The 21,994-nt window shown below is 37.8% G+C and overlaps 1 protein-coding gene across 13 annotated transcripts in view; it reads right to left on the bottom strand.

Annotated features, from left to right (window-relative positions):
* SMURF1 (SMAD specific E3 ubiquitin protein ligase 1) overlaps nt 1-21,994 on the bottom strand; it is an 86,258-nt gene that overhangs the window by 25,865 nt on the left and 38,399 nt on the right. For 11 of the 13 annotated variants that reach the window (XR_004968502.1, XM_036315689.1, XM_036315690.1 and 8 more), the window contains exons 2-6: nt 4,774-4,812; nt 3,586-3,694; nt 1,859-1,992; nt 1,643-1,708; nt 306-381 (exon numbers count right to left, since the gene is read on the bottom strand). Coding sequence is in view for 10 of the 13 variants with exons in the window: in XM_036315689.1 (XP_036171582.1) it covers nt 306-381; nt 1,643-1,708; nt 1,859-1,992; nt 3,586-3,694; nt 4,774-4,812 (424 nt within the window). In the remaining 3 variants the exon portion in view is untranslated. Of the gene's footprint in view, nt 1-305; nt 382-1,642; nt 1,709-1,858; nt 1,993-3,585; nt 3,695-4,773; nt 4,813-21,994 lie in introns of those variants that run through there. The other 2 variants (XM_036315694.1, XM_036315695.1) reach the window with 2 other exon arrangements.

Here is a 21,994-nt window from a genome sequence, read left to right as displayed (position 1 = left end):
TACTGCTCATTTTTAACATATTTGTTGTGTTCCAATCCATTAGTTATAATTCTTACTGATGCTCAAACTGTTCCATCTTTGGCCAGTGGGAACCTCTTTAAATTGGATCCTGAGTCTTTTGGGCACAACCCCACTAGTCTTTACAGCTTACTTTATAAACAAGGAAACTGGGTCCAATTTTATCCCAAAGTTCTTTCCTGTGTCTCAAGCATTCAGCACAACGAAAGATGTGAAGGACACTTTCATATAGAGCGAGAGCCTAAGGCAGCAGAGAAGTCAGCAGGCATTGCCATGGTGATACGTACCCTTCATTTTCTAACAGTCCTCTGCAGTCTACCACAGACCCTCCAGTGCCTATTCTGTCTCGTGTCTGTAAACTGACTAAAACAGAAGAGAACGTCGTGCATTAAAATCCAGTGGTTTTATACAATTGTAATACAGTGAGCCATTGCGGATGCATAATTTATGCACAATATTATTTTCTAAAAGCGAGGCATGTGCATATACAAAGACACATATATTCTTATGCCTTCAAGCAAGAGGTATTTTATTCCAGTAGCTGCATACCACCATACACCGCCTGGAACATTCCTTAAAATGTGGAGCAGAAAGGGGTACTGTGTTTTTCGTGCTCTCCATAAACATAACAGAAGACAATATTCACTTCCTCTAAGTTACCTTATCCTTTAAGGAGATTTTGACATGTTTAATAAGGACACAGAAAGCACTTTCAGTATTTGTAAAGTCTAGATGCATCCAAATGTGTATTCTCAGTGGCTACTATGAACAACAAAGACAATTATAAAGCTGCTCCCAGCTATTCATTTCCCGCTGGCACATCTCTCCACAAAGAAAAGAAGAAATCAGAAACAGGAAAGCATTCAGTGAGAATTTTTTCATTTTGATAGTTTTAGGATCTATACCCACTGTTCATTTACCTTGGGTCAAGTCTACACAAGGCAATACCTAAAAGGTTTGGGGTCACTCTGGTATGCTGCTGAAATACTACATTTTCTTTGATTCCTTGTAATGCATATAATCAGCAAACACAGAAGATCACAGTTACCCTAAAATGCTGATAAAAAATGTATAATATGATGAGCTACTTAACAGATAAATCGCTTCCAAGAGAATACTGCCAGTCAACACTTTGTAACATTAGCACATTTTATTTGTTCAGTCTAAATAATTCAATCCTCTATAACTCTATCAAATCATATTACATGGAAGTCTTCAGAAATCATCTTTGCTTTTTACATATTTGATGGGTTTTCCTGAAGAAACTATTTCTCAACTATTGCATTATGTGGCCACCGTTCTTAACTACCTCTGGATAATATAATGACAAATTAATTATCCATAATGGGATGATTAAAATGACATTAAAAATTATAACCCTAAATATTTTTGTACCTTAGTGATTTTAACTCAACTTTGAATGATAGGTTGAAGAGATAAATTAGATAAAATAATCAAAACTACACAAGATGAAACTTTTTAGTGCTGAAGAGATGGCCCCTGTAAGAGATGGTCCTTCGAAGCATGTCACCATGCCAGTGCCTGTATGTGTTTCCTCAGTGATGGAGAGTTGGATGTTAAGTTGAGCAAAAGCATCTCTTTATACAGATGAGAAAGTTCTTACCCACTATTTGGCCACGAACTGCATCAGTATCTGAGGGATTTAGTTTGCATAGATCCAAACGCTGGTCTGCAAACAAACAATTCAAAACTTAACCCAGCGAAATGTTAACTAGGGAGGAAGGCAGGAATTCTGTATTCAGTATTAAAAAAAAAAAAAAAGATGCCTCATAAGCCTTCTTCAGTTGCATGAAGAGGCAGAAAAGCGTTAGTGTCTTACATCCAGTATCTTTTAATCTGCTGATGGCGTTGGAGAGCAGCCGCACACAGCCCAGGAAGCCAGCTCCCTGCTTCTTGTGAATTTTCTTGTGGTTCCACACGCTGATGGTTATAGAATCAGTTTTCCCAACATATCTAAAACAATATGCAAACTCACTTTTAATTGTATTTCTGAATTATAATATAGCCCACTGAGATTTTATCTGATTGACTTGTTAGCACAGAAGAATCCTTTAAAAATAATATTGGTTCTATATTCCACATGTGGCAGGCACTCAATAAATATAGGTCTAGTAATCTCAATGGGCTGGGAAAAGAACTATTAACAGTTATGTAAGAAGCAAATATAGATAACCACATAAAGTTATAATCTTATAACAGATTTATCATATATATTTATTTAAAATTCTCATCTGAGGATGTGTTGAGAGAGAGAGAGAGAGAGAAACATCAATTGGTTGCCTCGTGTTCCAGTCCCAACTGAGAATCGAACCTATAACCTAGGTATGTGCCCTGACTGGGAATTGAATCCAAAACATTTTGGTGTATAGGACAACACTCCAACCAACTAAGCCACCAGGCTGGGGTGAGATTTATTATGTCTTATTAGGTCCAAAGGACAATGACATATTTATAAATTCCTACTAGTGTTAGGCTTACTATTGAACACTAGTTTGCAATAGAGGACTACCTATAAACCCATAGATCCATCTAAAGATCACTAATGGGTACTAACTCAGACATTATCCCCCCACTTACTCTCAGTGCAAGTCAACCAAAGAGGGGAGCTTTCAGGACAAGAATTGACAACCACTTTCCAGGCCACTTATGGCACCTCAGTATCACTGAAAGTGAGCTTTAGAATCCAGTTATTAAAAATTTCATCCAAACCCAGTATAATTTGTGTTAATAAAAAACCAATAATCATTCAGTATTACTTTGATAAAAATTTCTTAGCAAGAACATGAAAACATAAGTGCATATAAAATAGTGGTTTTCAAAGTGCAATCTATTTTTTAAAAAAATATATTTTATTGATTTTTTACAGAGAGGAAGGGAGAGAGATAGAGAGTTAGAAACATCGATGAGAGAGAAACATCAATCAGCTGCCTCCCGCACATCTCTTGAACCTGGGACCTTTCAGTCCACAGGCCGATGCTCTATCCACTGAGCCAAACCGGTTTCAGCAAAGTGCAATCCATTTTATGAACAAATATAAGAAGTTGTTTGATGGTACATAGGTTTATATACATCCAATCATACCAAACTATATTTTCTCTTACAGAAAATGTATTTGAACTAAAAAGCAGAATTAAAAAAAATAAACAGAAATATATATAATATGTATTTGCATAATAGATAAATATAATAATAATATATTTTTAAAATAAAAACTCTAAAACCAGGTTTAGGGTTTCACTGAAAAAGTAGTATATAGAGGACCCGAACTATGCTCTTTTTTTCTGCTAGAATGGCCAGTTGATTGAAAAGTCACAGAAGATCACAGTTACAGAAGCAAACCATAAAAATCTATAAAAATGTCAAACGCAAGAACTTCCAAGTACATGAACTCTAAAATGAGGCAGTATTAATTTGGCCATACTTTTTTTTTAATCAATAACAAGTTATAAATCCCTTTAAAAAAAGAAAAAAAAGAAATGCTTCTCTTAAAAGCTAGATACCTACTTTCCTGCTGCTCCCAAATGGCTTACAGAATATTCAACTCACAGATCATAGTGCTGGTTCCACTTTGGGTCCAATGTGTTTTTCACAGTGTCCGTTGAGTGGCACTGCCCAGATCCATCCACAACAATCTTTGCAAAGGGGTCGGGGAGTCCTGGAGAAGAGGGGACAGCGACAGATCAATCAGTGTAACATTAGAACATAGTCTTATAGGTTAACGGGAGCTTTGAATCCTCTAATTTGGTAAAGAAGATCACATTAGTCGATTTTATTCTCTACTTTAAGGTCAGTTTTGATCTGTTTAGCTTTCTAAGAATGGCAACCCAGGATGACATCACACCCAGATTTTTAGAGGCTAGGGAAAAAAAACACCCCACCCTATTAAAAATAGGCTTAAATTCAAATTCCCATTTTTGATGATCACTAAGGGGGGCTAATTAAATGAAGGAAAAGATATCTATAATTAATTGTACTTATACTTTCTAAAAAGTAATACTTAGAAATCTTGTTTACTGACTGTCAACTTTAACTTTGGAAGCAAGAACTCAGCGAGTCCTAAATGATTCAGACAGGTTTGTAAGACCAGAGAGGTGGCAAGGGGAAGGCTCTGGAAGCTTCCCAGCTACTTGAATGAAGCCCGTGAGCCTAGGTTTCTCCATCTTTAAAGTGTGAATAACACCACTTAAGAACTGAGCAGTGTCCTTGTGAGGATCAGGAAAAAAGGGAAGAATTTTAAGCTGCAGGCACCTACTTTATAGTAGGTGAATTTCTTGAGTTAAGGGGTGAGTCTTTCTTTAGAAAAGGATCCTCTATTTTTCATAATTCCTTTAATTACAAGGCTTTTAAAATACGATGTAATTTATAAAATCTGACTAACAATTTTACTTAATCCCGGCTATTTTATAGAAAAATGTCTCATCTGTATTTGAGCTGAGAACACTTTGTTCAGCAGAAAGTAATGTATTAATGGGTGGAAAGACAGAGAAAATAGGGTGTGGCTGAAATAGGGGACGAGAGAGTTTTTCTTGTATGAGTTATAAATTCTGTGCCTTGGAGCCGACACTCTCTGTGTTGTAGTCAACTGGGAAATGAAGTTTGTCAGACCATGGCTTTCTATCCAGTAAGGGCAGGATTTTTAGGAGAATACACCCAGTGTTTTTAACAAGTTTAACATTTCAGAAATATGTGAAAAATATTAATATTGTAAGAGAGCAAAAATGGGTGTTTACTTACTGAAGAAGTCTTTCTTTGCAAGGTTCTTGGCACATAATACTAAAAACAAACAAAAAATGCTAGGGTTAGCATTTATGGACAAGATTTTCATCATAGCTGGTTGTTATGGACTAAATTGCCCCCAGACCCCGCAAATTCCTAGGTTGAAGCCCTATCCACAATGTAATGGCATTTGGATATGGGGCTTTGGGAGGTGCTTAGGTTTCGATGAGGTCATGAGATTAGGGCTCTAATAATGGGATCAGTGTCCCTATAAGAAGGGACCACAGAGCTTGCTCTCCATGTGAGGGTACAGCAAGAAGGTGATGTCTACAAGCCAGGGAGAAGCCCCTCACCAAAAACCAATTCTGCTGGCACCTTAATCTTAGGCTTTTCCAGTCTCCAGAACCATGAGAAATAAATGTTTATTGTTTAAGCCATCTAGTCTATGGTATTTTGTTATAGCAGCCCAAACTGACTGAGACAATAGTCTATATAGACAATGAAAAAAAAGATTCTAAAAATTATCTTTGCCAACGATTGCCTTTCAAATTTAATACTACATTAAACAACAACAAAAAAACACCTGTCAAGTAACTAAAAAGTGTTTTCTCGCCCAGCTGGCATGTCTCAGTGGTTGAGCATCGACCTATGAACCAGGAAGTCATGGTTCAATTACCAGTCAGGGCACATGCCCGGGTTGCAGGCTCAATCCCCCAGTGCGGGGAGTGAGGGAGGCAGCCCATTAATGATTCTCTTTCATCATTGATATTTCTTTCTCTCTCTCCCTCTCCCTTCCTCTCTGAAATAAATAATAATAAAATAATTTAAAAAGTGTTTAAGTTATCAACTTAAAAAGGAAATCAACTATAATAAAATGTTTTAGTTTGAATTTCTTAAAATCTTACTTAAACACATATAGATTTATCAATATGCTCTTATAACTGCTCAAGGCCACATAAATACCTTTTTAGCTACTATTAAAAACAAAAGAAATTGTGCATTTCTGATATTCTGATAAATAATACAATTTTGTAAGTGTAAACTTCAGTATGTTGGAGAATAGAAAGGGTAGAGTAATAAAAAACATGGTGTTGTAAAAAACAAACAGCAAAACGTATGTTAAGAGTTTAGCAAACTGTTGGCACATAGAATGCAATAAATGCTATTGTTGTTATCTTATTAATTAGGTGGTATCAATTACTATTAAGAAATTTTGACACCAGATCAGTTACATGATTAAAGCTACTATTGCAAGGGAATATACACTGATGTCCCTTTTACATTGCTTCACAAATTCTGCTAGTTTTTTAATCCTCACCCAAGGATATGCTTATTGATTTTAGAGAGAGGAAGGAAGAGAGAGAGAGAGAAACATCAATTGGTTGCCTCTTGTACATCCCTGAACTTGCAACCTAGGTATGTGCTCTGATCAGGAATCGAACCCGCAACCTTTTGGTGTATGGGACAATGCTCTAATCAACTGAGCCACACTGGTCAGGGCAATTTTGCTAATTTTAAAGAATATAGTGTTTTGCTTTGAACTTATAATTATATTATTTAAAAAATATATTCATATAATACATATATTCTACAAACTTTTCACTTACTATATTTTTATATAACAGGTTTATCAAGCTATAATATACTATACAATTTATCCATTTAATGTATGTACAATATAATTCAGTGGTTTTTAGTATACTTATAGGTTTGTACTACCATCACCACAATCAATTTTAGAACATTTTCATCATCCCCTAAAGAAATCCCATACCCATCTATTAGCAGCCACTTTTCATTCAACCTCAAATCTCGCCAGTCCAAGGCAATCACTAATCTATGAGGTCTCTGTAGATTTGCCTATTCTGGACATTTCATATAAATTGAATTATATAATATGTGGTATTTTGTAACTGCCTTCTTTCACTTAGCATGTTTTTAAAGTTTATTCATGTTGTACTATGAATCCATTTCTTTTCATAACTGAGTAGTATTCCATTGTATGAATAGAACACATTTTCTTTATCGATTTATCAATAGATGGACATTTGGGTTGTTTCTGCCTTCTGGTTATTGTGAATGGTGCTTGTACAAGTTGCTGTGTGGACAGAGTGGAGTTGCTGAGTTGTATGTTTAACACTTTGAGGAACTGTCAGTGTTTCCCACAGAACCTGCACCACTTTATATTCCCACCAGCAGTTATTAGTGTTTTGATTTCTCTGCATCCTCAACTAATACTTACCATCTGCCTCTGTGGTTTTATATCTGTGGTTTTAATGTGCATTTCTCTAATGACTTTTCATTAGAGCATCTTTTCATGTGGTTATTTGCCGGGGTCCAGCCCCAGCGGGTCCAGGGGTCCCCAAAGGCGTAGACGGATTCGGTGAAGAAGGAAGGACATGGAGACAGTGTTCAGTTGATCAGCAGCCTAGCCAGGATCTCCAGCCAGGATCTCCAGCCAAGTTCTGGTCTGGATCTCCAGTCAGGTTCTATATCCATGTTGTCTTGCTAGGTTCTCCAGCCAGGTTCTGTAGCCATGTTCCCTCGCTAGGTTCTCCAGCCAGGTTCTGTCCAGGTTCTCCAGCCAGGTTCAGTTACCAGGTTCTAGTCAGGTTCTCTTGCCAATTTCTGTAGTCAGGTTCAGTCCAGGATCTTTTGCCATGTTCTCTCGCTAGGTTCTGTCTCTAGGTTCTGAGGCCAGTTTCTGTCCAGGAACTTTTGCCATGTTCTCTCCAGCGAAGTTCTTCTGTCTCTAGAGAACGTTCTGTGTAGGTTCTGTGCCTAGGTTCTGTCTCTCTTGGTTCCGTATTCTAAGTTCTGTGTCTTGCTGTCTTATTACATCTGTATTTATACCAGTTGATTCAATCCTATCAATCTCTATTACAAAGGTTAGGGCGTTTCTTATCTCCATTCCAGGGAGTAAAGATTATGTAGCTTAAGCATGATTGTTCGTAGTTAAAGTGATTAATTACCCACCTGGCACTTAGTTAAGAGGTTTTATTCCCTCCCTAACTTCAGGGGAAAATCCCTACCTGGGGAAACAACCTTTCTCAGAGACCTTGGTTAAAACACATAGTGCCAAGAAGGTGAGCAAACATATTAAGAACGGTATGCCATATATGCCAGGTCCCTTGAAACAGCAAGCATGGACCGACTCCCGGCAGTTATTAGCTACTGGTGTATCTTTTTGGAGAAATTTTTATTTAGGTGTTTTTGCCTATTTTTAATTGATTATTTGCCTTTTCATCTAAAGATAAAATATACTTATCAGATTTGTAAATATTCTCCCATTCTGTGGGTTGTCTTTTTACTTTCTTTTTTTTTTAAATATATTTTATTGATTTTTTACAGAGAGGAAGGGAGAGAGATAGAGAGTTAGAAACATCGATGAGAGAGAAACATCGATCAGCGGCCTCCTGCACATCTCCTACTGGGGATGTGCCCGCAACCCAGGTACATGCCCTTGACCGGAATCGAACCTGGGACCCTTCAGTCCGCAAGCCGAAGCTCTATCCACTGAGCCAAACCGGTTTCGGCCTTTTTACTTTCTTGATGTTATTCTTCGAAGCACCGAAGTTTTTAATTTTGATAAGGTCCAATTTATCTATTGTCTTTGGTTGCTTGTGCTTTGGTATCATGTCTAGGAAGGCTCTGCCTTATCAAAGGTCATAAAGATTTAATCCTGTATTTTCTTCTAAGAGTTTCATACTTTTAGCTTTTTTTAATACTTCTAGCTACTCTGACTACTCTTAATTTACTCTTTAACAGACATTTAGGTCTATGATCTATTTTGAGTTTATTTTTGTGTGGGATGTGAGAAGGGATTCATATCATTCCTTTGTAGGTGGATATGCAATTGTACAGCACCATTTGTTTTTAAAGACTATTCTTTCCCCACTGACCTGTGTTGCCACCCTTGCTGAGAAACGAGGTTCTACTATATTTCATAAAAGTTTTCCACATTTCTAATTGGGTTTACTCTTGAATGTTTTGTTTTTTGATACTATTGTGAATGCAAGTGTTCCTTTCATTGCATTTTCTAATTGTTATTTGATTATAGGAAAGCCTTTTCTTACATTAATTTTAAATCAGCCATCTTTTCAACTCTCCTCAAATGGACCTGCGATGATGTTTCCTTCAGCTTCCCTTTTCTTTCCCACAGCTCTGAATGTCTCAAAGACTCTCATATCAAACCCAAACTCTCCAAAACGGAATTGAAACCTTCCCTCTCTGCCTAAAAACCTGGTCCTCCCCCAAGATTCATGTCAAAGATCAGCAGCAACACCCACAACTGCACAAGCCAGAAATCTGTATGCCATGCTTGTACTTCTCAATCTCTCAAATATGTTGACTTTTTGCCATCTCCACCCTTGTTCAAGCTCCCAAAATTAGCTATCACAAAGTACTTTTTAAAATTTAAATCTCATGTCTCATTCCTTTTTAAAAATTCCACATTGCGAAATTCTAGATGTCATGCTCTGACCCGACCTGCCTCAACTCTCCAGCCTCAAATATTATCCACCAGCTCCGGGCCCTAGTTTTTCTGAGATGCTGCGGCTAGATTGCTTCTGACTGGAAAAATTCTCAAAATATCTCAAAAAGATTAATCTTTGTTCATATTTACAAGATTAGCAATGTTTTCATTTAAGGCTCACTCCAGTGGAATTCGGTTATTATCGCAAGGTGGAGAAGCTCTCAGTAGTGTCAGCACAAAGAGAATTTTGCCTCAATTTGGTTCAAAGATCATTTAGGGCCATACTAATTCTAGTTTAGTTAATGGCATATGATTTCTCCTGCTAGAATAATTTTGTGATATTGAGATAGAATTCTCTTTTTCCACTCTAAGGGGTGTCACGATAAAAGAATTTATTACACAGCATAAAATCCAACACTATCTGAACCTACCACTAATTTTTAAACAAATATGTTATACACAATTATAAATTAGGTTCTGGGGATACAACAATGAACAAAAGAGACATTTATAGAAAGGGAAGCTCAGTTTTTCAGTGTAGACCACTGCATGGCTGCTTCAGTTCCAACTCTGGTAAGTGATACTTCTTATAATCACATACCAGAGATCCCTAATGTTGGAGAAAGAGTAAGAGCAAATGATGTAATGTTCACTTAGCATCTCAAAATACACGGAAGGGCGGTGTTTTGCTGACTTGTACATTCAATCAGTAAGGCAAGCTTCTTTACCAGGCCCCTGATAAAAGCACAGGACCCCCCCAAATACTTCTTGTGGCTGTAACTTTTAACTCCTCTTTTCTTACATTTATATGTGTCACCAAGTCCTATCTTTTCTTTCACTAAAAGTCTCTTGATCTTGTCCTTGCCCTTTATTCTGTACTCATTCTCCTGTTCTGGGCTTCACCTATTTGCAGTTATTCTAAGAGCAACAGTGCCCTCCCTAACTCATACTACATTCAGCCACCAGATCGATCTTTTGACATGACATTTTCGTGTTCTAAGGCTCAAAATTTTCAATGGCTCTGTATTGTATTTTACTGGAAATCTAAATTTCTCCTGGGTTTCCAAGCGTCCCATTCTCTAGAATCACTTTTACCTCTCACTATTCTTTAAAGTGTAGCTCAGTACATGTACACAAAGGAATACTACTCAGCCATAAGAAAGGATGAAATAGTGCCACTTGCAACAACATGGATGGACCTTGAGAACATTATGCTGAGTGAAATAAGTCAGTCAGAAAAAGCTAAGAACCATATGATTACACTCATATGTGGGATATAAAACTGAAACTCATGAACACAAACAGTGCGGTGGTTGCCAGAGGGAAGGGGTGGGGGAGAAGGGGGTCCTAATATAAGGCGACAGGAGAAGATCTGACTTTGGGTGGTGGGCACACGGTGCAATAGACAGATCTTGTAACATAGACACCCACACCTGAAACCTATATGTTCATGTTGACCAATGTCACCCTAATCAATTTAATTTAAAAAAATACAAAATAAAAAACAAAGTATAGTTCAGTTCATTGTCCCCCCTCCTCTGGTCCCTGACCATTAATACCTCTAGGCAATTATTCTTGCTACTCAATCCACTTAGCAATCTTTCTCTTTTTGTATCTATCTTTGTGGGCAGGCCAGTCCCTCTTTCTCAGTGAAGCTTCATTCAGGCCATTGTTTCCCAACTGCCACTCTGTGCCAAAATTTAAAAAATAAGGACCGTATAGTGGGGTTTTCATAAAACTGAACTAATTAATTTTAAATGTCTTTTTGTTCTAGAGGTATATGTCTTTTCTATTTTTTTCATGTTAAAATATTTCTTTACTGAAATGTGGTAAAAAAATAGTTTCAACAACGACTTAGCAAAAATAAAAGCTGGCAATTTTGGATTGATAGCCACATCTGCATAAATGTTTTGACTAATCTGGGAATCTCTACTCTTAATTACCAGCAATCTATTCCCTCTTTTTACTCCTTTTTTCTTTGAGACCTATAGTTGAGCACTCAGTACTTTTTCATACAGTGGCTTTGTCCCCAGCTAAATTCAGTTCCTCTGAAGGAACAACCCCATCTTCTACCCACTTAGATATGGGCTTCCTAGGTGCTGGCCACACAACAGGCATGCAACACAGACTATGATGAACAAGAAACAAAAAGGCAAAGAGAGTAACAGTAATACAAAATATAGACAATTAAGGTATCTCAATAATTTAAAACACCTAAATAAAATTTTCATTTATTAGAAAATATAGTTTACCACCTAGGATAGCTGCCAACACATCATATGCACTTAATGTACATTATTAGCTGCCTGCCTCATCCAACTTTTACATCTAAAACTCAAATTGTTATCTACTTAGGGAAAAATTGTTCAAGCCACAAAAGGGGGAAAAACAGAATCCCTGTTAAAGGCAAAGTCAGGTTTCCTAGCATGCCATCTTCTACGCCTTGTACCAGAGTCACTCATCTGTCAATTCTCATACAAACTTAGGAAATCCTCAAATTTGCCTTAAGAGGGAAAAAGAAATCCATATTTCAGTTACATCAACATACTCAAAATCTTTAAATCCATATATCTTTAAATATTTTAAAAATATATGTATTTGTATTCTTTTAAAAATATATAATTTTATTGTTTCAGAGAGGAAGGGAGAGGGAGAGAGAGATAGAAGCATCAACGACAAGAGAGACTCACTGACCGGCTGCCTCCTGCACACCCCTTACTGGGGATCGAGCCACAACCTGGGCAGGTGCCCTTGACTGAAATCGAATCAGGGACCTTTTAGTCCAAAGGCTGACACTCTAACCATTGAGCAAAACTGGCTAGGGCATATATCTTTAAATCTTTAAATCTATTCCATTATTTGCCTAATGAAATAAACAATTTTTCCCAATCCTTCTCAGTAAGTTTATACATAACACACATACACGTTTCAGTATTTAGACACCTTTAGATGATAAAATGGTTTCTCCTTTGCCAGGGAAAATTGTCTAAGTTAACAAAACATATGTTAGCAACCACCAGCTGTCCTGATTGTCTTTGAGGTTGGGACGGGGGTCGGGGAGGGGAAGGGAGACCCTGGTAAACTGACAACCCTTAGACTTGTTTTCCAAACACTGGTTGCTTAAAATGAGTGTTATAGCTTCATTTTCTATAAAAGTATTAAATTAAAAAATAAATGTCAAAACTGTGGGAATTTATTTGAATTCAGAAGTATGACAGAGCCTGGCTGGTGTGGCTCAGTGGTTGAGCATCAACCCATGACCCTGGAGGTCACGGTTTGATTCCCAGTCAGGGCACACGCCCAGGTTGGGGGCTTGATCCCCACTAGGAGGCATGCAGGAGGCAGCTGACCAATGATTCTCTCTCATCATTGATGTTTCTCTCTCTCTCTCTCTCTCTCTCTCTCTCTCTCTCTCTCTCTCTCTCTTTTTCTCTCTCATTCCCTACTGTATCCAGATTACTTTAAAAATGTTTGCTGAATAAACGAACAGGTAATAACCTTTTTTCTTTTTAACTAACTACTCACTAGAACATAAGCACCAAGAAGGCAGAGGCTATTCTTCTGAACCATTGTATTCCTAGCATGGAGCATAGGAATTAAATGCGGTCAGTATTTGTTGAAATAAGTATTTGAATGAATGAATGATTGAGATAATTTTGCTAGACACTCCACCATGGTGTGTCTCACTCTATCCCACACTCCACCAGGAGCCCAGGCCTGGCAGCTTTGCACACACACTGCTGCCTGACAGATCCTGTTCTTCAGAAAGGGTTTTTGCTACTCCTTATGGTATCGTTAGTGACATTTGGTTAGCTCTAGGAAAACAAAATGTTCCCCTGCAGTTTCAAACTGGAAGTAATAGTACAATGAAGGAGAAATAAAGTACATGTCAAAAAACAAGTCAAGTCCAGAGGCATTTGGAACTTTTTGTTTGAACAAAGCCCTCATTAATGAACAGTCATTTTTACATCTTGAGGGATTATTTCCAAGGATTGATTAGGTCATTACATTCCAAAAAATTTATAACCAAGGGGCATATTTAATTTTTATGTTTTAATCTTAAATGTTGCTTTTCTTGACACCCTCAGTTTGCCCTGCAGAACCTGCAGGACTGACTTCTCCCTGGGTGAAGGAAGAAAACAGGTCTCACAGAAAGCAATTTCCTGTCGTTTGATTTCCTCCCAAGTATTATAGGAAGATAAGAAAAGTATCTCATTTAAAGTCTGTCTTTTAGAATAACTTTTATGTCCAGATCATGTTTCTGTCTTAAATCGACCAAATGGAATGCTTTTCACCCATGCTAGAATGGAACAAACGTATCAAGAGTACAAGTGATTCTACAGGTGGAAGCACATTTCTTTGCCTTAGAACATAGGAAAGAAAATTCAGGTTTTCATTAAAAAAAGTTTTTTGTTTTTTTTAAAAAATATATTTTATTGATTTTTTACAGAGAGGAAGGGAGAGAGATAGAGAGTTAGAAACATCGATGAGAGAGAAACATCGATCAGCTGCCTCCTGCACATCTCCTACTGGGGATATGCCCGCAACCCAGGTACATGCCCCTGACCGGAATCGAACCTGGGACCCTTCAGTCCACAGGCCGACGCTCCATCCACTGAGCCAAACCGGTTTCAGCCATTAAAAAAAGTTTTACTTAAATATTTAAAATTATAAAAAAGCCAGTCAGAGAAAGACAAGTACAGTATGATTTCTTATATGGAATCTAATGAACAAAGTGAACTAATAAGCAAAATAGAGACAGACTCATATAGAGAGCAGGCTGACAGCTGTGTGTGTGTATGTGGGGGGAGCGGGGGTGGGGTGGGAGCAGTGGAGGAATTGAACAAAAAGGAAAAAAGAAGAAAAACTCATGGACTCGGACAACAATGTGGGGAGGAAGAGGTGAGAAGAGATGAAGGAGGGTATCCTATATAATAAAAGCCCAGTGACCGAACAGCGGAATGACCAGAACGACCGGTCGACCAGTCGCTATGATGTGCACTGACCATCAGGTGGCAGATGCTTAACGCAGGAGATGCCCCCTGGTGGTCAGTACGCTCTCACAATGGGAGTGCCACTCAGCTTACCAGGATGAGCAGCCGTTTCACAGCAGGAGTAGCCACTCAGAGGGTGGGTCCACAGCCACTAGGCTGATCAGGATGAGTGGTGCTCCCACAGCAGGCTGATCCCTGCAGGCCACGCCCCCACCAGTACACGAATCCCATGCACTGGGCCTCTGGTAGGGGTATAAATGGTAATGGAAGACTTGACTTGGGGTGGTGAACACATAATATAGTATACAGATGATGTGTTGTGAAATTGTGCACCTGAAACATATATAATTTTGTTAACCTGTACCACCCCAATAAATTTAAAAAAAGGGAAAAAATTGTTACATTCCAAAAATTAATCAGTTCCCAGATCAGTTAATTATCAATGTTTTCTCCCTAAACATGTTTATTTTTTTATTCAAATGCCATATGCAAAGACCATGTTTATTAACTCCAGCACTTCAGCCCCAGATGTCTAGTATCTCTTCTCCTGAAAAGCTCACAGAGATTTTATAACCAGGAACTAAGGAGCAGTTTGCAATTTGAGCTTCTAAAAGCACCCTGGAAAGCAGACTGTCTCCCAGGCAACCATCTGACCAACACCTCTGCCAAAACGTTTGATGAAACCTATCAATGGAATCACAGTGGACAGTTTGGAAGGACTGAAAACTTTGCCATTGTTTTGTGAAACTTTAAAAATACAATTCCCTTTAGTATAAGTGATAACAGCAGCTAAAATTTACTTAATATTTTTACAAGGTAATTAATTAGGAACTAAGCTACGTATCTGACATGCATGACTGCATTTATTCAATACCACAATTCCATGAGCTGGTTACTGTTATATTGAGACAGGCCAGTAAGCCAGGACAAGTGGAATAGGAAAACTGAGACAGATAGCTGAACGAACAAGCAATTTATAGCAGATACATAAGGTCACCTCCCTAGAGATAACATCTAGGTCTTGATTGTGATGTGTTATTTTTTAATGTATTTTTGGATTCAATTTGGTAGTATTTTGTTTAGGATTTTGCATCTGTATTCATCAGATATTGGTCTGTAGTTTTCTTGTCTTGTGTTATCCTCGCCAGGTTTAGGTATCAGGGTTATGTTGGCCTCATAAAATGTGTTAGGAGATACTGCCTTCTTTAATTTTCTGGAAGAGTTTGAGAGGGGATGGGTATCAAATCTTCTTTGAATGTTTGTTAGAATTCATTAGTGAAATCATCTGGTCCTGGATTTTTATTTTTTGGGAGTTTTTGATGGTTGTTTCAATTTCCTCACTGTTTTTCAGTCTATTTAGATTTTCTAATTCTTCATGATTCAGTCTAGGAATGTTATACATTTCTAGGAACTTATCCATCTCTTCCAAGTTATTCAATTTGATGACATGTAGTCTTTTATAGTATTCTAGTATGATCCTTTGTATATCTGTGAGGCCTGTGGTAACCTTTCATTTCTGATTTTGTTCATGTGAGTGTTTTCTCTTTTTTCCTTAGCCAAGAGTTTGTCAATTTTATTAATCTTTCCAATGAATCAGCTCTTTGCTGTATTAATTTTTTATAGTTATTTGTTCTATATTTCATTCAATTCTGCTCTAATTTTTATTATTTCCTTCCTCTGCTGACTTGGGGTTGCTTTCGTTCTTTTTCTAGTTTTTTAAGATATAATGCTAGATTGTTTACTTAGGATTTCCTGTGTTTCCTGAGATAGACCTGTGATGATATAAACTTCCCTTTTATTACTGCTTTCGCTGCATCCCAGAAATTTTGATGTCGTATTGTAATTCTCGTTTGTCTCTCTATATCTTTTGATCTCACCTTTCATTTGTTCTTTGACCCAGTCATTTTTTAGTAGTATGTTGTTTAATCTCCACATATCTGTGGGTTTCTTTACTTCCTTTTTGCAACTGATTTCTAATTTCAAAGCATTGTGGTCAGAGAATATGCTTGGTATAATTTCAACCTTCTTGAATTTTTTGAGGCTAATTTTGTGACCCAACATATGGTCATTCCTTGAGAATGTTCCATAGGCACTGGAGAAGAATGCATAATCTGATGTTTTGAGGTGAAAGGCTCCATAAATGTCAACTATGTCCATTTGGTCTAATGTGTCATTTAAAGCCAATATTTCTTTATTGATTTTTCTATTTGGATGATCTATCTAGAGCTGTCAATAGAGTATTAAGGTCTCATCCATGATTATATTTTTGTCTGTTTCTCCCTTCAGTTCTGTTAGGAATTGTTTTATATATTTTGGTGTTCCCTGACTGGGTGCACATATATTAAGAAGCATTATGTTTTTTTGATGTGGTGTCCCCTTTATCATTACAAAATGTCCATCTCTGTCTCCCATAACCTTTGTTAGCTTGAAATCTGTTTTGTCAGATATAAGTATGGCTATACCTCTTTTTCTGTGGATGTAATTTGTTTGGAGAATCATTTTCCACTCTTTCACTTTGAGTCTAACTTTGTCTTTGCAGCTTAGATATGTCTCCTGAAGGCAGCATATGGTTGGGTTTTGTTTTTTTGATCCACTCTGCTACACTGAATTCAGTACATTTACATTTAGAGTAATTATTGATGTATGAGGATTTCCTATAGCCATTTTATCTTTTGTTTTCTGGTAGCTCTGTGCCTCAGGGTTTTTTTGTGTGTTTTTTTTTTTGGTGTGTGTGTGTGTGTTTACCATTAGGTCTATGAAAAAGAAAGTTTCATATATACAGTAGTCCCTTTTATTTTGAATACATCTCTCTCCATCCTCCTTAGCAAATTCAGACCTTTATTACCAAACCTTTCATGTTTTTGTCATCACAAATTATCCATTTGTGTTGTAAGTCTGTTGGTGATCTTACTCATAGTTTTGTGACCTTTTGTTCTTTGTTTCAGGTAGAATAACCCCCTTGAGTATTTCCTGCAAAGGAAATTTTATGGTGGTTAATTCTCTCAGCTTCTGTATGTCTGGAAAAGTCTTTATTTCTTCTTCATATATAAAGGTTAACTTTGTTGGATGTATTATTTATGGCTAGTAGTTTCTCTCTTTCAGTAGTTTGAATATTTGATTCCACTGTCTTCTGGCTTGTAGAGTTTCTGCTGGGAAACCCAATGATAATCTAATGGCTTTCCTTTATAGGTTACTTTCTTCTTTTCCCTGGCTGCCTTCAGAATTCTTTGTCATTGATTTTTGACAGTTTTAATACAATGTGCCTTGAAGAAGGCCTTTTTGGATTGAAATAAGTAGGTATTCTGTTTGTGTTTTGGATTTGAGGGTCTAGCTCTTTCCATAGGTTTGGCAAGTTCTCAACTGTTTGTTTGAATAGGCTCTCTATTCCTTTTTCTCCTTTTCTTCCTCTGGTATGCCTGTTATTTTATATTGCTATTTCTGATGAAGTCAGATGGTTCTCATAAAGTTATTTTTTAAAATATATTTTTATTGATTTTAGAGAGGGAGAGGGAAAGAGAGATAGAAACATCAATGATGAGAGAGAATCACTGATCAGCTGCCTCCTGCATGCCTCCTACTGGGGATCAAGCCCAGAAGCCAGACATGTGCCCTGACTGGGAATTGAACTATGACCTCCTAGTTTATAGGTCAACGCTCAACCACTAAACCACCAGCCGGGGTCTTTTTTTTTTCCTCAAGTCTCTCTCTTCCCTCTTCATCATTCTTAGATTTCTAATATATATATATATTAGAAATATATATATATACACACACACACACACACACACACACACACACAATCCTCACTTGAGGATATATTTTTATTGATTTTAGAGAGGAAAGGAAGAGGAGGGGGAGGGGGAGGGGGAGGGGGAGGGAGAGGGAGAGGGAGAGGGAGAGGGAGAGGGAGAGGGAGAGGGAGAGGGAGAGGGAGAGGGAGAGGGAGAGGGAGAGGGAGAGGGAGAGGGAGAGATCAATCCGTTGCCTCCCAAGCATACCTGGACTGGGCATCGAACCTGGAACCTAACTGGGAAATGAACCTGCAACCCTTTCGTGCATGGGACAATGCTCTAACCAACGGGGCCATACTGGCCAGGGTGCCAGTTCTTTCTCCTTCTCTATTATTGAGTTCTTCATCTCCGTAATTTGTTTGGTTCTTTTTTTTTTTTTTTTTTTTTTTTTTTTAAAAAGAATTTTAGAGAGAGGGAGAAAGAGAAACATCATATAAGAGAGAAACATCAAACAGCTGCCTCCTGCAAGCCTCCTAACTGGGGATTAAACCTGAAACCTGGGCATGTGCCCTAATCAGGAGTCAAGCCATGACCTTTTGGTTCATGGTTCAATGCTCAACCACTGACCCACACTGGCCAGGCTGTTTGGCTCTTTTTAAAAGTTTCAATCTCTTTGATAAAGTACTTGTTTTGTTTTCTGAGCGTATTAAATTGCCTGTCTGTATTTTCTCACATCTTCCTGAGTATTTTCAAAACTGCAATCTTGAATTCTGTGTCATTTATATTACACACTAGAGGCCTGATGCACGAAATTGGTGCAAGGAGCTTGGCCCCTGCCTGCTGTGGTGGCCGCCTCTACCTCGGCCCTCATAGCCCTGGCTTCGTCCGGAAGGTCATCTGGAAGGATGTCTGGTCTAATGAGCATATTACGCTTTTATTATTATAGATATCCATGTCTTTTAGTTTGTTTTTGGAGGTTTTTCATTTTCTTTTTGAGCTGCTTGGCTACCTGATTATTCATGGTATTTGATGAATCCCTTCTTTGTCTAGGCTTCTATTTATGAAAGGTATTTCTCTAACAGATTAATATGAAGAGGCCTTTCTCTTATTTTCCAGTAGATGGCACTGAATCATAAGTTTTTAGCTTTCTGAAATTCCAGTGCTTCTTCCCCACCCCAGCCAGATGATGCTGTCAGTGTAGCCCAATGCATGGGGCTGGGCTGGGGAACTGGCCAGCTTCTCTGTTGTTTTGTCTTCCTGGTATTGGTGGCCTTAGACCTCCACTGGGTCCCCCCTGCACCCTGAGCCAGGACTGGTCGCAGAGTGCACCCTTTGTTCAGGAAAGAAAGTGATTCCATAGTACCAGTTCTTGGGTTTGCAGATAATGTACTAAACAACCTGACATCAAGGGCAAAGGGAGGCGAGCTCTGGTAGGCTAAGGAGCTGTAGCTTTGTTTCTCTGCCTGTAATACTGACCACCTAAGAACTGTGTCCTTCCATGCTGTGTCCTTCCCAGGTCTGTGGGCTCAACTGCAGCCTGTACTACCCACTCCTGCAGGAATGCTTACCAAATTTCTTTGCTCTTCCCAGCTGAAGGGAGCACCAGGCACAACCAGATTTCTCTCCTCTTTGGGCTCTGCCTTGAACTCCTGGCTGCAGGGCTGTGTCTGTGGGTGATCTGAGTCCCTTTCCTTTCTTGCCTCTCCCTTTTGTTCCCATTTGCACACATTTAGATGTTTCATTGCATGGATCTCTCAGGCTTCCTTGTGCATTAAGCAGGGAATCCTTTGTTAAGTTATAGGTGTTCCAACTGTTGAAACTTCAGTGGGAGAGACCAAGGGTATCTCTCATGTGCCACTTCTCTGATGTCAGTCCCAGAGTAAGCAAAAACCTTCTTCCAGGGTAATCATGCATATCAAAAGGTAAGCATTCCTTCCAGCTCATCAAGCTCACTCCCTTCCATAGATTAAGGCAACTGTACAAGCATCCACAAGCAGAGCTGATATAAAACAACATTGGGTTGGATACAAATTATACCTTATCTAGTGTTCACAACAGATAAGGAAATCATGGTTAGGTGAGATTGAATTACTTGCCCAAGACCACACAGCCTCAAGACTCTGACTCCAGAGCCCAAGGCCATACTCCCATATACTGTACCATACTCCCATACAGTATATTTTGAAAAGGTTTAATTATGTTGGGAAACTGACATGCAACATAAGGAAGCCAGAATAATCCAGAGAAACATATATATTTTTTAAAATAGCAAATATGACTTAAAAAAAAAAAAGGGAAATTTGCCAGATCTTGCTTCTAACTAGAGAATGAAAAAAATTGTAAAGTTGTGGTATCTCGTTAAATATACATTTTCAAATACACCAACTTGTTAAGATAATTCACAAACCATAAAACTCATACTTTTAAAATGTGAATATAATCCAATGCTATTGGTATAGTCAGAATTGTACAACCATCATCACCATTTAATTTTACAACATTTTCATAATACCCCAAAGAAACCCCATCTACATTAGTGGCCACTCCCCATTCCCCCCTTTTCCAGCCCCAAGGCAACTACTAATCTATTTTCTGTCTCTATGCATTTCTCTATTCTGGACATTTCATGTAAATGGATTCATATAATATATGTGACCATATGACTTTCAATTAGCATAACGTTTTTATGGTTCATTCACGTTGCAAGTATCAGGACTTTATTTCTTTTTGTTGCCAACTACTATTCAACTATATGAATATACACCAAATGGCCAGCACCTTTGACTTCCCAGCCTTCAGAACTGTGAGAAATACATGTTTCTTGATTATAATGCACTCAGTCTGTGGCATTTTGTTATAGTAGACCAAATAAACTAATGAAGCATCTATAGACACAGAAAGTAGATGGGGGATAGCAGCTTAGATGGGTGATAAAGGGAATAGGAAGGGACTGCTAACGCGTGTGGGGTTTATTTTGAGGGTGATGAAAATATCCTGAAATTAGATGGTGATGGTTATACAATCCTGTGAATAGACTAACAACACTGGATTGTACATTTTAATGGGTAAAGTTTTTAGTATAATAATTACATCTCAAGTAAGACATAAAATGCAACAGTAATTTGAAGACTAATGTGAGTGGTGTTTGTTTTTCATAAGACAAATCATTCAGTCTTAGCTTTATTTTATTAGGGAGTTATAGGTCATTGTTTAAACTGCCATGTTGTGTGGAATAAGATGTGTTAAATAAATTCTTTATACAGGAATAAAAAAATAATGGGCATCTATTACAAAAGGAGCAGAAAATGTAGTGTCTCTCCCAAAGAGTTTACAGTTTAGTGCGACAAACAGAATGCATTAATAAGGAAATCAAACAATAGTGCCTAGCAGATCACTTTTGCTTACCCACATTCAATTAGTCATCAAGTCATATCAATTCATCTTTTGTAGCAGCTTAAATCTATTCTTTCCAGGCCCACTGCTATTGCTCAATTCCAGGCAACTCTTGTGTCATGTCTGAGTTACAATGGGGTCAGGCATCTCTTTTTTAATTAATTTTAATTATGAAATGATTACTTGTTGGATCAATGAATAAAACACTCTTCATTTTGTAACTCTTTTACACATAAACCTATGAGCTCAGCACCACTTACAAAATGAAATACAAATTCCTTCCTGCTCCCAGACTGTATATACATAATAACCTCAATGGAAAAACTTGTTGGAGATTCATGAAGTAAGAAAACTATATCCCCCCAATACTATCCTAGCTTTTGACAACTTATTCATTTATTTATATGGATATTAATATAAACAAAATTTGGTGAAATCCATGCAATGCATACTCACCAAGCTTGAACCAGATGTAAGAAATAATCATTCCACAAGAATAAAACCATGAAGCATTCCTTTCAAATTGCTATGTTGTAGTCTACTGAAAAATATTTGCAGACTACAAGCAGAAATCATAGAAAACTTCCATGTGTCTCCCTGAGGGTTTGGGCATTCACAACACTGCTCAGCCTTGACTCAGAAAAGTC

This window comes from Myotis myotis, unplaced genomic scaffold, assembly GCF_014108235.1.
Source record: "Myotis myotis isolate mMyoMyo1 unplaced genomic scaffold, mMyoMyo1.p scaffold_m19_p_6, whole genome shotgun sequence".
NCBI lineage: Eukaryota > Metazoa > Chordata > Mammalia > Chiroptera > Vespertilionidae > Myotis > Myotis myotis.
The sequence above is the reverse complement of the archived record's forward strand: the minus strand, read 5'-3'. Positions and strand labels throughout refer to the sequence as shown.